At 45.2% G+C, this 17,489-nt stretch overlaps 2 protein-coding genes across 3 annotated transcripts; one reads left to right on the top strand and one right to left on the bottom strand.

Moving 5' to 3' along the window:
- Positions 1-482: 482 nt before the first annotated feature.
- Positions 483-3,490, top strand: LOC125760418 (uncharacterized). Of its 2 annotated transcripts, XR_007417993.1 has the most exons (3): positions 483-1,525; positions 1,598-1,686; positions 1,755-3,490. XR_007417993.1 is itself a non-coding variant. In XM_049420521.1 (2 exons), the coding sequence occupies exons 1-2, from the start codon at positions 1,638-1,640 to the stop codon at positions 2,291-2,293; spliced, it is 588 nt and encodes a 195-aa protein (XP_049276478.1). In that variant the 5' UTR covers positions 1,552-1,637; the 3' UTR covers positions 2,294-3,490. The 2 variants fall into 2 exon arrangements, 1 of the variants encoding a protein (XP_049276478.1); XM_049420521.1 differs by lacking the exon at positions 483-1,525 and having other exon boundaries at positions 1,552-1,686.
- Positions 3,491-3,548: 58 nt separating this feature from the next.
- Positions 3,549-16,522, bottom strand: LOC125775178 (uncharacterized). The gene is made up of 2 exons (XM_049445734.1): positions 14,482-16,522; positions 3,549-7,913 (listed from the first exon to the last, which is right to left on the bottom strand). The coding sequence occupies exon 2, from the start codon at positions 7,591-7,593 to the stop codon at positions 6,649-6,651; it is 945 nt and encodes a 314-aa protein (XP_049301691.1). The 5' UTR covers positions 7,594-7,913; positions 14,482-16,522; the 3' UTR covers positions 3,549-6,648.
- Between the last annotated feature and the right edge of the window lie 967 nt (positions 16,523-17,489).

The raw sequence follows: 17,489 nt of genomic DNA, 5'->3' as shown, positions 1-17,489 counted from the left end.
CATGCTGTTTCAGTAGCACGTCGTCCGTTACTGCCACCTCTGGGCATCCGAAAAATGCGACCAGCGTTCCGTAATTGGATTTAACGGTACTGATCTGGTCCGCGTAGATCGTAACTCCCAGGGCTGTGCTTAGGTCCGTTGCAATTTCCTCGTTGATGCAGCTTGGTGGAATGTTTGTGCAGGTGAGGCGAGTTGTGGGGGTCCGTGGTCGGGCTTTCGCTTTGCCCTCCAGTGCTTCGGACACTTTCCGCCACATCTCAAGCGTCTCGTTGTGGCTCTTGCAGGACAATTCCAGAAGAATATTCCCCTGGAAATTCATCCTTACACGCTCCACTTTCTGCCGATCATCCCCCAGCTTTTCCTTGAGGATGCGCATCATCTCGTCCTGTGTTGTGTTGTTCGTTCTTTCCAACTCCAACGCATCTGGGACGCAATGCGCGCGCTGCTTCGGTTATTTTGGTTGTTGCTGATGGTCTGGCTGCTGCCGCTGCTGCTGCTGGATTGCGTCAAGTGCCGCTGTTTCCTGCTTCCGCTGTTTCCTCCGTGCCCGTCGCTTGGCCTGTTTGCTCAGAACTTTTGTCCATTCGGGTGCCGGTTCTTGATACTTGTCCTGGTCCTGTCTGTTGTCCGTAGTCTTGTTCTTGTTTTGTCTGCGTTTGCGTTTCTTTGTCTTTTTGGCTGTCTGTGTGTCTGTGTGTTTATCTGTTATGTTGCTTGTCTCATCGTTTGAGAGGGTCAAGGGTGTGTCCGTGGTCGTAGGGATGTCTGTTTCAGAGTTTTGTGTGGTTTCGGTCTTTTTGTTTGTTTGTGTTTTGGTGTTTGTGTCTTTTGGTGTTTTTGTCATTTTGTTTGTGTGGGTCGAAGGGTTGTTTGTTTGGGTGTCTTGTGTGTTTGTTGGTTTGTCCGTTTGTGTGGTGTCTTCGCTGTTTGGGTTTTCTGATGTTTGGTTTATCTGTGTTTGTGCCTGTGTTTGTTCCTGTGTCCACTGTTTTACAGCGTTCAACTTGGACATGGGATTTGGACCTCAAATGAGGAATAGTTCTTATGTAGTATCAATTTACCGTGGTGTTGGAAGTGTCCGCAATCGGATAGTGCTATGGATTCAGCGCCAAAATACGTAGCTTAAGGCTAGGTTTTGTTTTACGTTTCGTGTGTTGATCGCGACCCCGGTCTGTGACGTCATTGGCTGTTGTGTTGTGGGTGGTGATGATGTTTCAATTGTATCTTTTAATAGTGTTTTTTCATTCTGTTTCTGTTTCAGAACGAATAAAAAAACAATGTCAAACAAAGAAGCTGCCCAGCAGGCCATCGCAAAGCTGAAGCGAAGTAAGTAAAGTGTACTGCAGCGATTTATTTTATATTTTATTTACATTTCTTTATTCTAAACCATTTTTTTGCAGTGCCGTGTTTGACCATCGAAAAGCACAGCACAGCACAGCACCGGTTACCGCCGGAATTGCCGTACCGGCTGCATCGTCCAGCGGCAACAACAATGATAACGCGCAGCCCGTTGCATTAGCTGCTGGTAAGTATAGGTCACTTGTTGCATCTATAAAGTTTACATGTGCTAATATGTGGTTTGTATTTTTTCATCAAGCGTCTATGCTGCCGGCTCAAATGCAACGGAGCAATATGTTATGTTGCCGCTGGACGTAGATATAACCGAAGAAGAAGCATGGGAGAACGGTAAGCAAAAAGCAAAGCTTGTCACCAACGAATTATTTTTTAATACATTTGTTTATACATTTTTTTAGCTTACGAAAACCCCACACCATCTGATGGCACATCGACGGTCCGACCAGTCGGACAGTCATTGTTGGTCCGACCAGCGCCAACGGAAATATCCGAATTATCCGACCAGCTGCGCAAAACCCAATCGGAGCTGCAGAAAGTAACGGAAGCGTCGAAGGAGATGCAAGGCCAGCTTAGTGTTTTAATTAGCAGCTCTGCTCGGCAAAGGCAAGCATTAGAAGAATGCTTGGCGGCAAACCGGCCGCGGAAAGGGCTTCTCCCTCGGTCGGACTTTGAGTTAGTACCGGTGAAGAATGAAGAAGAGCTAGCGACTCTAGAATTGGCATTACGGACTGATCCAGAGTATAAGGGAAAAGTACAGGCATATTTGCTGCGGCAAATATATCGCGCGGATGTAGACAATCGCTTGCATCAGGCAATCGATTTGATTTTCGCCAAACCTTTTTTTGCCCAAATCAATTGGACTGGTGTCCGTCCAATTTGTTTGTTTGTTGCCAAATGTTTGCCGATCGGGCGATTCTTTCCATCTGCGCGGATATAATGCGTTGCAGTAGCTTTTCCTTATGCCCCGGATCTGTGCCTATTGCCATATAATTCTTCTTCATCCTTCAGCGGTACTAATTCAAACGTCACGCATTCTTGTAATTGCCTTTGCCGAACATGTGTTGCGTTGGCTTGCCATCTTCTGCTTCTCGCTTTGCTTTCTGCAGCTCCAATTCGGTTTGTTTAGCAGTGGCTGGTCTGGCAAAGAGGATAATGGAGCGGTTCGGAAGGAATTTAGTCGTATCATGCGAAAGACTGACGCTGCTTGTAGGTGGCAGCGTAACAAGCGTTGTACAACACATCCCACTCTTAATCTATGATTATGTTTACGTGATAGTGGATCCCTCTTCCACTAGTTTATCGTCCGCTAGAAACGAAACGAAACGAATTTTGTTCGATCTCACACGACATAACGACAGTCATATATAAAGTGAAGCCGATAGAACCATTATTCTTGTACATCACGAAAAAAGCTGTGATATCTTTAAATATAAGCAATGTTATAGAAGTTAGTTACGGACTACATGAACAAACAGACTCTCGAAAAAAGCTGTGATATCTTAAAATATAAGCAATGTAATAGAAGCTATTTACGGACTACATAAACAAACAGACTCTCGAAAAAAGCTGTGATATCTTTAAATATAAGTAATGAAATAGAAGTTAGTTACGGACTACATGAACAAACAAACAAAATTGGTTTTTGTTGTTGATGTTGATTTTTTTTATTTTCAGTTTTATATTACTCCGCAAAAGTGTGCAGCAAAGGCACTAGTGTCAAATCGTTGCCACGCTTAGTAACAACCATTTTGCAGAGCACTTCGTCCGTGCGAAAATTGACGGAAGCATTGGCCGACAGGTCATGGATGGATCCCTTGAAAATAAGCATATCGCTTGAATCCAAGGGATCATCAAAAGCGGATGTTGGGCGCTCCAGCTTTTGACCGATGATGATGATTTGGCCAGCATCCGCATCCATGCCCATCGCCGCTGATTGCATTTTGACAATGCTGCCGTCTGTCGTCAACAACCAGCAATTTTTATGATTGTTCATCAATGTCAGCTTTTCCCTTACGAATACCTTTATCATCCTACCTCGTACGCTGTACGATGGATAGGTAATTCGCAGGGCGGCCTCTTGAATCCCGAACTGCTCCACCTCCGATATTCTGCCGATCGCCTGCTCCAAACTTTTCCACCCGGTGCGCATGATGCGCTTCAGATGCTGGAGCTCGTTTTCAAACCTGTACGTAGAAATGGAGGCCAGGGAACCAAAACGAACCACTTCTTCGTGCACATGCAGCAAATTGTGGACGTTGCTGGTCATGAACTTTTCTCCGTACAAGGGTTCACCCAAGCTTACAAACTTCTCCAGCATCTGCACAGCGAGTGGCCACTTTGCCTGGTGGACCTTTGCAGACAGCAAGGTGATCGCGCAGAACAGCAACATAAAATGTTCGTAGCGGCTGGGTAGAATAAACCCCTCTAACACTACAAAGGAGCTGTAGTGAAAGAAAAAGGCAAATTCCGAACCCTTCCAATACCCCAAATATTTTAAGTGCCGTATCTTGCGATGCACCTCACAAGGCTGTGCTGTCTGCTGCAAAGCCAACGAAAAACTGTGGCGCTTTCTTTCGTTCCACTTCGGCTCGCCTAGCGTCCCGTCTCGCCAACCCATCATCAACCGACGGACGTTGTCCAGGTCCAGCAGGTGCAGCCGATCGGCCACGGGAACATCTTCGATCATGTCGAACCCGGCGCAATCCAGCAGTGGCGTAGCGGTTTTGCGATGTCCGGGGTAAACATCATCCCTGAAGCCTCGGTCGGTCCGTTTGGGCGCGTTTGAGTACGGGAACACCATAGTTCGTGCCGTTGTGCTATGGTGTCCTTGGACCGTACATTTAAGGCAACTACCGTAACCGGTGTGCCCTATAACGCCTAGTAAAATGAAAAGGAAATAAAATACTAGTCTGTCCATGTGAACGATTATTAAAATTTATAAAAAACTCTTTTCTTTTTCCCTTTTACGAACGACCTCGCAGGAGTGTCTGCGACAATGGCGCGAAGCTTGCAGGTAATGAGTTTCCCCTTGATCTGCAAATCGTTTCTAATAAGCTCGTTGAGCTCAGTCACTACTGGACGCAAATACTGTTCGACACTATCGGGCTTTTTCAAGCCGCAATAAATTGCCGCTGTCATCACCGGCGCTGCTGGCAACTCATCGACGGAGAAAAGCACCGGCCAAAACTGGCACGAGCCGCTTCTGTCCAGCGGTAAACCGTCGACAGATAGCGTCAACGTGAATTTGGCTGGTGGATCCTGGTTTCTGTAACACAAAAGAAAGATAAAAAAATTGCCGCTATGCACAAATGCTATTATTTGCACTTAGCGAAAATAAGTGGACAACTTTTTTTTTAAATCCGGTGTACCAGTACTGGCCACCGCCGATTTGTGCAATCTCCGTCGATGAATTTCGCCTCGTTTGCAGCAGCGTTTTGGCGGTAACGGGCACTCTAACACCTGCCTTCCGGAACAACTTCAAGACCATGTCGATGGATCGATGCGTGGCGTTATTCGACAAGGCCCAGTGTCGAATGCCATCGACAAGCGGCAGGTCTTCAACTGTCCGGACACCGGCGTCGCTATCGTAGGAATAGCTATCACTGTCGCCGATGTAATCGGACAACGGTTCGCTTGCCTCCGATAGCGATGCTTCCGGATCTGACGACGGCATTTCGGGCGGGGACCCTCGCTCGATACAGACGCTGAAGTAGAACTTAATGTGTAGAGAACACTATGTGAGGGAGCAAACAAGACTTGCGCGAACAGGACACCATGTGAGGAATGAGTACGAGCAAGAGGGAATAACGCAAGAGAAGCGAACAGCATGTGAAAAATCATCCGACCGCAGTCTAGCTCTACACGAGCTTTCTGAGTTCTTTCTGAGCTTCGCTCAGTGTAAGCACGGGATATTGTTTAGAGGGAAACATTCCTGCATTTGCTTTTGACAAGTCGAATCTTTTTGCTTGGGGTTGTGGATTGCCACGTGATCGAGAATATTAATATATTCAGCAATTCCGCATGATTTCTGACAGGTTGGAATGCTTTCCGATCAGAGATACTCCCAATCACATATATCACGGGAAATGAGTGTTCGTTAGTACGTTCACTAACAATCTTCTCATATTTTCAATGACGGATGTGAATTGTGAGATGAATTTCAGATGTCTGATTTTGAAGCGAGTGCAGTAGTTAGTGGGTTGCGAACGGTAAAAACGGTGAAGGATCTGCCTTCAAGGAAGTGATGGAAATGCTTGATGCCAAGGACAATGGCAAGCAACTCCCTGTCGAAAGTGGACCTTTGTTTAGTTGCCGTCATCGTTTTCGAGACGAACGCCAAAGGTCCCCGGCTTCCTTGATTGTGTTATTGCAGAACGGCTCCTACTGCCTGCTGTCAATGAGTAGGAAGCATCTGGTATAGTCTATAGTATCTTTTACTTGTTGCAGGGCGCGCTCACAGTTCTCAGACCAAACGTATTTCTTTTTGGTTTTTTTTATTGCCGTGTTCTGCTATTAGTTCATACGATGGTTTAAGGTGGCTTGATATTTGTGGTATAATTAACCATGCCAACAATGCGTTGTTGTTGATTTACTGATATAAGCGAAAGAAATTTCTTTATTGCTTCAACCTTATCAGTTTTCGAAATGATGCCTTTAGAAGAAATGGCATGGCTCAGAAAATCGATTGTTGGTACGCACAATACGCATTTTGACAATTTAATTTGTCAAAATTGAAAATTGCAAATGTTGTTCATATACCTTTGAAATGTTTGACTGGCGTTTCTCAGACCAAATGGCATCGTGAGAAATTCAAACAAAATAAAAAATGTGTTGTAATCGTTGTTTTGGGAATGTATTTCTCAGCCATGGGAATAAGGTGGTATGGACGAATGATATGTAGCTTGGAAAATATTGTATTGAATGATATGTAGCTTGCAAATGCATGGTGAAATCCTGTACATGAGGTACCGGATAGCGATCCGGCAGTGTTATTGCGTTAAATTGCCTGTAATCGCCACAGTGACGAAGCTGAGGATGAAGACACGCGACAGATTCCTTAATTCCTTAATTCCAGCATGTGCTGGAATTTTACAAGTGCTATTTTATGTCTCTCGGGATCGAGTCGCCTTGGTTTGGAAAAAGGCAATAGGCCTTTAGTTTGAATTTAGTGACGAATAGTATGACGAACTGGTTCATTGTAATTCGTAGGTTCCGTAAGGGAAGGACATTGTCGGATAATGTCGTTGAAAAAATATTCGCCATCATATTGCAAGTTTTGAGTGAGAATAGTTATTATAACATGATCGCTTTTAGATATTGGCTATCGAACACTTGCGCAAAATCTTGAACAGCTTTGATGGCCTGCAACACACTCAGGAAGCTGTTCTGGTTCTGCCGTTTCATTTCGTACTTGCGTATGTACTTAATCAGCACTCCTCGCTTTGTGCCTTTGGATCGAATAAAGGGCTTAACCCAGCGCCACAAATTTTCAATATTTTGTGTGTGCACAAAAGGATCGCTTGGGTCCACAAAATTTTTCGAGTGGTTTATGGTTTCGTGAATAAAACCGCGCTGATCAATTCCATTATATGCACGCCAACTATCGGTCACGATCGTTGTACCCGGAGCCACATGCTGGTTGATGATGCGGTGTAATGTTGCAGCATTACGTTGCTCAACCAGCTCCAAAAAAATTGCTCGCGTTTCGCGACAGATGCCGCCAACCACCCAGACTTGGTTGTTGGCTGAGACGCGACCGCGATTGTATTTTCTTTTGGTGAGGACGGATTCGTTAATTTCGACGGTTAATCCATCCCCACCAATTTGCCCCTGGCTCCATTCAAAATGTTCTGCCGTTACTTCCCGCAGAATAGAGAACCACTTCCCAATGGCACTCTTGCCTGCCCCACACTCGGCTGCAGCGCTAGATCGCTTCGTATCCCGCGACCATTCATACGTTATCTCTATCAACTTAGACAGAGATAAACGGGAATTTTTGAAAATGCTGTCCGTACGGACAGTACACTCCCACCCCGTGCAGCTCGATGTAGGCTTGCAAATCCACTTGCAAGAATTTGCCTTCCGAGTTGCTTTCAATTTCATCCGGCGATTGCACTTGTTGCACAATTGAACGGGTGGTAAAATTTCCGCTTCCTGCAACAACCGAACCAAAGCCTGCTCGTCTTCCGTTATCTTTTTCAGCTCGGTCAAGCTTTTCACAGCGGCCAAAACTTTCATTATTATCACTTTATTTGCTTTGATCAAAAATGCGACAAATGTATACAATCGTTGTATGTTTATACTAGACAGTGCTTTCGCGTCAATTTAGGTACCTATACTATCCAACTGAATAATACAAATATATCGTACGTTTTACACAATTGTATTGAACCATAACGCTAACCATTTTTTACCCATAAAAGATTTCGACACGTATTGACTCTGCAGTTCAGTATATGTTCCGTTTTAATAGCGTAGGTATTCAATGTGTACTTCAATTACAAAACTGGTTGTAAACTATGCCGCTTGCTTGGAATGCACCAAGAACACTATTGAACCTAACAAGGATCATATTTATCACTTCATCTTCCATCGTTATCCTTCGTTGAATGGAATGTACAAAAACCTGATCGTCATTATAGGGAATGTATAGTGCCGTTATTATAATGCAACACAACGCCATGGTGTCCGAAAAAATAGTCTTTAAGGTGCAATGTAGTGCATGTGCAAAATAACATAAGTTCGTCTATGATTTTTTTTAACATCTATGCTACACTAATCGACATTCATATTATCAACGTTTCTCTTTCTGACATTGATCGCAGGAATAAACTCTTTTCTGATTGAAGGAGAGCAATAGCCTTTGGCCTACAGGTAAGCCCTCCGGTTTTTAAATTCAGTAGCCTGTATCATCATTTGGTTGCATCACAAAAATTGATTGGTAGGTACTTAGAGTTACACCCTTCGGGTTCTGAAAATGCTGAAATAAAATACATTACATGTGTTAAAATCATGTTAAACCTAGTGCATATGTTATGGTACGCCAGTGACGAACCCAGAATTTCTGTGGTGCTATTTTGTTGTGTCAGTTTTGTTTTGTTACGTATAGCTGCACTCTTCTACGATGTGAACGCTCCTTAAACCGTTTGATTTTACTGGAATCGTCCGTGTCCGAAGTGACGAGCGTTTCATCGTGGTAGAAGAAAATCAACGTACTGCAGGCAGTAGGCGCTATTAAACCAAAAGCGACAGCGTACTAGAAAGTGACGAACACAAAATGTCGTCCCCGTTAAAACCCGATTTTTCGTCTAATCGCACCGAATGTGAGGACGAAGATGAGCAACTTACACAACTAAGCAACTCATTCGAATCCTCCAGTAGTGATGATGAGGTTGCATGAGGAATTTAAAGTTAATACGCAATGCCAAGGCTAAGGAGGTAGGCTAGGAAGCAGCCGTGACCGGAAAGAAATTGCGTAACGTAGACGTCAACCTCTCCGGTGACGCTCGTCGACCTTCAAGCTATCGTCAATGGTGACCCCTAAGTACTTGAGGTGTCTGACAGACTCAATGCACTCTGCTCGTACCATGATCGATGCCTTCTGGATCCGTTGATGACTGCTGATGATGATGAATTCAGTCTTCGCATGTGCTATCTGCAATTTCACCGTTCTCATCCAAGCGTCGATACGTCCAAGGGCGTCGGTTCTCCGCGACGGATTCACCGGTGACTGTGAGGGCGATGTCATCCGCGAAACCGATTACTTCCGGTCCTGGAAGTAACGCTAGAGACATCGTCATAAATTCAAGACGTCGTAATACATTGCGTTCCACAGGGTGGGACCAAGTACTTATCTCTGCGATACGCCAGCCGTGATGCTAGCGGTCTGGATTCCCTCCGCTATGTCGTACTGCAGCATGCGTCCATCGAGATAGCTCCTCAGCAGCCTGCACAGGTACGGGGGAACCTTCATTCGCTCCATTGCTGCCGCAATTGCCTCCTAGCTTGCACTGTTGAAGGCGTTTTTCACATCTATCGTGATGACTGCGCAAAAGCGTGCTACACTCCTTTTCCGCTGGAAAGCGGCATTGCCCTTTTCAAGCACTGCCAGTATCGCGTCGACTGTTGATCGCCTCCTCCGGAACCCGAACTGTCGTTCTGAGAGGCCGTATTGCCCTTCTGCATGAACAGTCAGGCAAAATTATTTTTTGTTGTTGATGTTGATTTTTTTTTATTTTCAGTATTATTTACTCCGCAAAAGTGTGCAGCAAAGGCACCAGTGTCAAATCGTTGCCACGCTTAGTAACAACCATTTTGCAGAGCACTTCGTCCGTGCGAAAATTGACGGAAGCATTGGCCGACAGGTCATGGATGGATCCCTTGAAAATAAGCATATCGCTTGAATCCAAGGGATCATCAAAAGCGGATGTTGGGCGCTCCAGCTTTTGACCGATGATGATGATTTGGCCAGCATCCGCATCCATGCCCATCGCCGCTGATTGCATTTTGACAATGCTGCCGTCTGTCGTCAACAACCAGCAATTTTTATGATTGTTCATCAATGTCAGCTTTTCCCTTACGAATACCTTTATCATCCTACCTCGTACGCTGTACGATGGATAGGTAATTCGCAGGGCGGCCTCTTGAATCCCGAACTGCTCCACCTCCGATATTCTGCCGATCGCCTGCTCCAAACTTTTCCACCCGGTGCGCATCATGCGCTTCAGATGCTGGAGCTCGTTTTCAAACCTGTACGTAGAAATGGAGGCCAGGGAACCAAAACGAACCACTTCTTCGTGCACATGCAGCAAATTGTGGACGTTGCTGGTCATGAACTTTTCTCCGTACAAGGGTTCACCCAAGCTTACAAACTTCTCCAGCATCTGCACAGCGAGTGGCCACTTTGCCTGGTGGACCTTTGCAGACAGCAAGGTGATCGCGCAGAACAGCAACATAAAATGTTCGTAGCGGCTGGGTAGAATAAACCCCTCTAACACTACAAAGGAGCTGTAGTGAAAGAAAAAGGCAAATTCCGAACCCTTCCAATACCCCAAATATTTTAAGTGCCGTATCTTGCGATGCACCTCACAAGGCTGTGCTGTCTGCTGCAAAGCCAACGAAAAACTGTGGCGCTTTCTTTCGTTCCACTTCGGCTCGCCTAGCGTCCCGTCTCGCCAACCCATCATCAACCGACGGACGTTGTCCAGGTCCAGCAGGTGCAGCCGATCGGCCACGGGAACATCTTCGATCATGTCGAACCCGGCGCAATCCAGCAGTGGCGTAGCGGTTTTGCGATTTCCGGGGTAAACATCATCCCTGAAGCCTCGGTCGGTTCGTTTGGGCGCGTTTGAGTACGGGAACACCATAGTTCGTGCCGTTGTGCTATGGTGTCCTTGGACCGTACATTTAAGGCAACTACCGTAACCGGTGTGCCCTATAACGCCTAGTAAAATGAAAAGGAAAAAAAATTACTAGTCTGTACATGTGAACGATTATTAAAATTTATAAAAAAAAACTCTTTTCTATTACCTTTTACGAAGGACCTCGCAGGAGTGTCTGCGACAATGGCGCGAAGCTTGCAGGTAATGAGTTTCCCCTTGATCTGCAATCCGTTAGTAATAAGCTCGTTGAGCTCAGTCACTACTGGACGCAAATATTGTTCGACACTATCGGGCTTTTTCAAGCCGCAATAAATTGCCGCCGTCATCACCGGCGCTGCTGGCAACTCATCGACGGAGAAAAGCACCTGCCAAAACTGGCACGAGCCGCTTCTGTCCAGCGGTAAACCGTCGACAGATAGCGTCAACGTGAATTTGGCTGGTGGATCCTGGTTTCTGTAACACAAAAGAAAGATAAAAAAATTGCCGCTATGCACAAATGCTATTATTTGCACTTAGCGAAAATAAGTGGACAACTTTTTTTTTAAATCCGGTGTACCAGTACTGGCCACCGCCGATTTGTGCAATCTCCGTCGATGAATTTCGCCTCGTTTGCAGCAGCGTTTTGGCGGTAACGGGCACTCTAACACCTGCCTTCCGGAACAACTTCAAGACCATGTCGATGGATCGATGCGTGGCGTTATTCGACAAGGCCCAGTGTCGAATGCCATCGACAAGCGGCAGGTCTTCAACTGTCCGGACACCGGCGTCGCTATCGTAGGAAAAGCTATCACTGTCGCCGATGTAATCGGACAACGGTTCGCTTGCCTCCGATAGCGATGCTTCCGGATCTGACGACGGCATTTCGGGCGGGGACCCTCGCTCGATACAGACGCTGAAGTAGAACTTAATGTGTAGAGAACACTATGTGAGGGAGCAAACAAGACTTGCGCGAACAGGACACCATGTGAGGAATGAGTACGAGCAAGAGGGAATAACGCAAGAGAAGCGAACAGCATGTGAAAAATCATCCGACCGCAGTCTAGCTCTACACGAGCTTTCTGAGTTCTTTCTGAGCTTCGCTCAGTGTAAGCAAGGGATATTGTTTAGAGGGAAACATTCCTGCATTTGCTTTTGACAAGTCGAATCTTTTTGCTTGGGGTTGTGGATTGCCACGTGATCGAGAATATTAATATATTCAGCAATTCCGCATGATTTCTGACAGGTTGGAATGCTTTCCGATCAGAGATACTCCCAATCACATATATCACGGGAAATGAGTGTTCGTTAGTACGTTCACTAACAATCTTCTCATATTTTCAATGACGGATGTGAATTGTGAGATGAATTTCAGATGTCTGATTTTGAAGCGAGTGCAGTAGTTAGTGGGTTGCGAACGGTAAAAACGGTGAAGGATCTGCCTTCAAGGAAGTGATGGAAATGCTTGATGCCAAGGACAATGGCAAGCAACTCCCTGTCGAAAGTGGACCTTTGTTTAGTTGCCGTCATCGTTTTCGAGACGAACGCCAAAGGTCCCCGGCTTCCTTGATTGTGTTATTGCAGAACGGCTCCTACTGCCTGCTGTCAATGAGTAGGAAGCATCTGGTATAGTCTATAGTATCTTTTACTTGTTGCAGGGCGCGCTCACAGTTCTCAGACCAAACGTATTTCTTTTTGGTTTTTTTTATTGCCGTGTTCTGCTATTAGTTCATACGATGGTTTAAGGTGGCTTGATATTTGTGGTATAATTAACCATGCCAACAATGCGTTGTTGTTGATTTACTGATATAAGCGAAAGAAATTTCTTTATTGCTTCAACCTTATCAGTTTTCGAAATGATGCCTTTAGAAGAAATGGCATGGCTCAGAAAATCGATTGTTGGTACGCACAATACGCATTTTGACAATTTAATTTGTCAAAATTGAAAATTGCAAATGTTGTTCATATACCTTTGAAATGTTTGACTGGCGTTTCTCAGACCAAATGGCATCGTGAGAAATTCAAACAAAATAAAAAATGTGTTGTAATCGTTGTTTTGGGAATGTATTTCTCAGCCATGGGAATAAGGTGGTATGGACGAATGATATGTAGCTTGGAAAATATTGTATTGAATGATATGTAGCTTGCAAATGCATGGTGAAATCCTGTACATGAGGTACCGGATAGCGATCCGGCAGTGTTATTGCGTTAAATTGCCTGTAATCGCCACAGTGACGAAGCTGAGGATGAAGACACGCGACAGATTCCTTAATTCCTTAATTCCAGCATGTGCTGGAATTTTACAAGTGCTATTTTATGTCTCTCGGGATCGAGTCGCCTTGGTTTGGAAAAAGGCAATAGGCCTTTAGTTTGAATTTAGTGACGAATAGTATGACGAACTGGTTCATTGTAATTCGTAGGTTCCGTAAGGGAAGGACATTGTCGGATAATGTCGTTGAAAAAATATTCGCCATCATATTGCAAGTTTTGAGTGAGAATAGTTATTATAACATGATCGCTTTTAGATATTGGCTATCGAACACTTGCGCAAAATCTTGAACAGCTTTGATGGCCTGCAACACACTCAGGAAGCTGTTCTGGTTCTGCCGTTTCATTTCGTACTTGCGTATGTACTTAATCAGCACTCCTCGCTTTGTGCCTTTGGATCGAATAAAGGGCTTAACCCAGCGCCACAAATTTTCAATATTTTGTGTGTGCACAAAAGGATCGCTTGGGTCCACAAAATTTTTCGAGTGGTTTATGGTTTCGTGAATAAAACCGCGCTGATCAATTCCATTATATGCACGCCAACTATCGGTCACGATCGTTGTACCCGGAGCCACATGCTGGTTGATGATGCGGTGTAATGTTGCAGCATTACGTTGCTCAACCAGCTCCAAAAAAATTGCTCGCGTTTCGCGACAGATGCCGCCAACCACCCAGACTTGGTTGTTGGCTGAGACGCGACCGCGATTGTATTTTCTTTTGGTGAGGACGGATTCGTTAATTTCGACGGTTAATCCATCCCCACCAATTTGCCCCTGGCTCCATTCAAAATGTTCTGCCGTTACTTCCCGCAGAATAGAGAACCACTTCCCAATGGCACTCTTGCCTGCCCCACACTCGGCTGCAGCGCTAGATCGCTTCGTATCCCGCGACCATTCATACGTTATCTCTATCAACTTAGACAGAGATAAACGGGAATTTTTGAAAATGCTGTCCGTACGGACAGTACACTCCCACCCCGTGCAGCTCGATGTAGGCTTGCAAATCCACTTGCAAGAATTTGCCTTCCGAGTTGCTTTCAATTTCATCCGGCGATTGCACTTGTTGCACAATTGAACGGGTGGTAAAATTTCCGCTTCCTGCAACAACCGAACCAAAGCCTGCTCGTCTTCCGTTATCTTTTTCAGCTCGGTCAAGCTTTTCACAGCGGCCAAAACTTTCATTATTATCACTTTATTTGCTTTGATCAAAAATGCGACAAATGTATACAATCGTTGTATGTTTATACTAGACAGTGCTTTCGCGTCAATTTAGGTACCTATACTATCCAACTGAATAATACAAATATATCGTACGTTTTACACAATTGTATTGAACCATAACGCTAACCATTTTTTACCCATAAAAGATTTCGACACGTATTGACTCTGCAGTTCAGTATATGTTCCGTTTTAATAGCGTAGGTATTCAATGTGTACTTCAATTACAAAACTGGTTGTAAACTATGCCGCTTGCTTGGAATGCACCAAGAACACTATTCAACCTAACAAGGATCATATTTATCACTTCATCCTCCATCGTTATCCTTCGTTGAATGGAATGTACAAAAACCTGATCGTCATTATAGGGAATGTATAGTGCCGTTATTATAATGCAACACAACGCCATGGTGTCCGAAAAAATAGTCTTTAAGGTGCAATGTAGTGAGTGTGCAAAATAACATAAGTTCGCCTATGATTCCAGCTCTCTCTGCCCGCTGCTTCTAAGAAAATAGCTCCCGTTCAACGCTGCCTAGGTCTGACAGTATTTTCACTGCCATTTTCTTGATAGGAGCATGCACGATGTGCCGGTCCTTCGTGTACAAATGCAACTCCCTCGCCGTTGCTAACGCAGCCTGTAGTTTGCTGCTGCTTTGCGACGGTTCCAGCATCAGCGTCGACTCTTGGGGGTTACGGTCCTCCATGTCGTTTCGTTCTTCTGTGACATCAGGGGTTACGCTTGATGTTTCTTCTGAATTATCCGGGGTAGGTGCAGAGGAAGGGGATCTCGGGGTATTGAAGCTTCTTCCAAAGAACGCTCTGATGGTGGACCCAATCGAGGTATTGGACGCGTCGCTTCCACTCATTGTGAAGCGAAAGAGCTATTGCTTTAGCTATAGCTTTTTGAGCTATCGGTCCCTTAAATTGGACCGTTAAACGTCCCTTAAACTGCAAGCTTTAAGGAACGTTTAGACCAGTTAATCGTTTGCTTTCATGCAGTTCTCCCATGGTTGCTATATTACCCGGCATTGCATTCCCGGGAACCGGCATCTGCGAATCCCTCCTACACTTTGCTGGCGTTTAAGGTCAAGTTACCGGGGCTAACGATAAAGTCATCTCCATCATCCGGAACAGCACCACCCTCCGTCGTTGCAGCAACATTGGCAGCATGTGTAAATGCAATAAAAAATTCTGAACCTGTGACCACCGAAAACAACAAACTTTGCCGGTCAACACCTACCGTTAGCATTTTGCAAGCCCCATCTTCGAAGATTCCGTCGCCATTTATACCCATTACACCAACATCCAGTGTCGTTGATACACCACCAGCACCGCTATCGCCTAGAAATAAAAACGAACATGTTCATCTGATGCAAATCAAAACTGAAAGATTGCACCGACCGGCACCTATGCTTATCAAAACACAAAGAATTTACCGACTGTAGAGTATTGGATTATAGAAGGTAAACTCGAGGAAAATTAGGGCGACTCTTTGAGACCGGGCTGTAAACGACGGACTTGGGGGAATGAAGGATAAGCGGCAGTTGGATGGCAACGGTCGCCACGAGAGGATCAATAACCGTGTAACAACGAATACTAATAAAGAGAACTCTACACCGACCAGCACCTATAGTAAAAGCTTCCACTACCAGCAGTATAGTACCATCCAGAACCATCGGAACCAAATTATCATCGGCAGCAGCACTGGCACCACTCCCTCCTGTAACACAAAGCATAAGCAAACATCCTGTGATTATCAAACGACATAAAATTTACCGACCAGCATTTACGATGAAAACTTGCAGCACTGTTCCGTCCCAGGCATCTTGCAGTACTATACCATCAGGCAACCATCCAGCCAACCATCTAGTTTCTGCAGCACCACACTCTTCTGTAAAGGAAGATATGAACAATCCAGCTATTTTAAAACCCGGAAAACTCTACAGACCAAAGCTTATCATCAGTAATACTTCCCTGATTACTTCAGCAAAGGTCGCGCCCCCGGCATCATGCAGTACACCACTTTCCACCAGCGCTACAGCAACACCTGATCCAATCCCAGAGAGTGCAAAAGTTAACAGCAAGGTTCTGGATGGAATATCGAGAATCGAAGGAATGTCCGGAGTGATGATGAAGCCGATGTCGCTTTTATGGCCTGAGCTAAGTTATTGCACTGACCATAAAAGGAAATCTGTGAATACAAAGGAGCAGCAAATATCAATACGCACATCATCAGTTGAAATTCCAATTATTGCATCCGAAGATCAACTAAAACGGTTCAATGAGCAGCTGCAGGAAGAACCATATTTTCACGAACTTTCTGATACCCAAAGTGCCGGAAAGAAGTTAGCAAAGAATCTCATGCATGACGCTTTCGTCAAACTTTTTAAGAGAGAATTAGTAGCTCTTGGGGCACAACTGGGACATCGTCATCAACCAATTCCGACGTCTGGTCTGGCTTCATCGCATGAGGGATCTAAACCTAATGCAGAAGATAACCCTCCTCAATGGTTTTCTCCTGCCCAAGCTGTGGTATGTGGCTTCTGTATGTGGTACGAGAGCCATAGACATAGCCAAAGTGTCCCTTACTATTGGCTCATTCCTGTGGCAAGGATCCGGAGGCATACGTGTGCCGCTGAATAACCTAGCCTTACCCCGAAATCGTGGAGGACTAAATCTACATATTCCGGCTATCGCTACACAGGCACTGCTAACCAGCAGTTATTTCGCTGAAAAGGAGTGTATGCCTGTCGGAGGCCAACAGATCTTATGCGATGGGAACCCACCCGACATAACATCCATTTCTTCGACATATCCTTGTCTTAAAAAGGTTGTCATGCAACTCGTATACATCCCGGACACCATTCCCAACATAAACGCCCGAGCACTACGACGGATGTTAGTTGAGAGGCTTCCTGAATGCCGTATAGAGCAGGAATTCCCAAAACTAAGCTGGCGAATAGTTTGGGCCAACATCAGCTCTCGGCGGCTTTCATCGGCACAGAGATCCGTTTTGTACCTGTTGGTCCACAACAAGATAGCTCATGGAGAGCTCATGGCGAGGATGAACCGAGGTTCATCAGCTTGCACAGAGTGTTCCCAGGTGGATACACTGGAACACAAATTCACGTTGTGTTCCAGAGTGTCATCGGCCTGGAATACTCTGCTGCAAGCAATCCAACACGTCGATCCCGCCCTTACTCCTACATTGCTGTCCCTCCGCTTCCCTGTACTAACGAATATTAGTAAAAGTAAGCGGATCCAAATCCTAAGTTTGTTTGCAAACTACATC

This window comes from Anopheles funestus, chromosome X (genome assembly GCF_943734845.2).
Source record: "Anopheles funestus chromosome X, idAnoFuneDA-416_04, whole genome shotgun sequence".
Classification (NCBI taxonomy): Eukaryota; Metazoa; Arthropoda; class Insecta; order Diptera; family Culicidae; genus Anopheles; species Anopheles funestus.
Note: the sequence above shows the minus strand (reverse complement) of the source record. Positions and strands in the feature narration are given on the sequence as shown.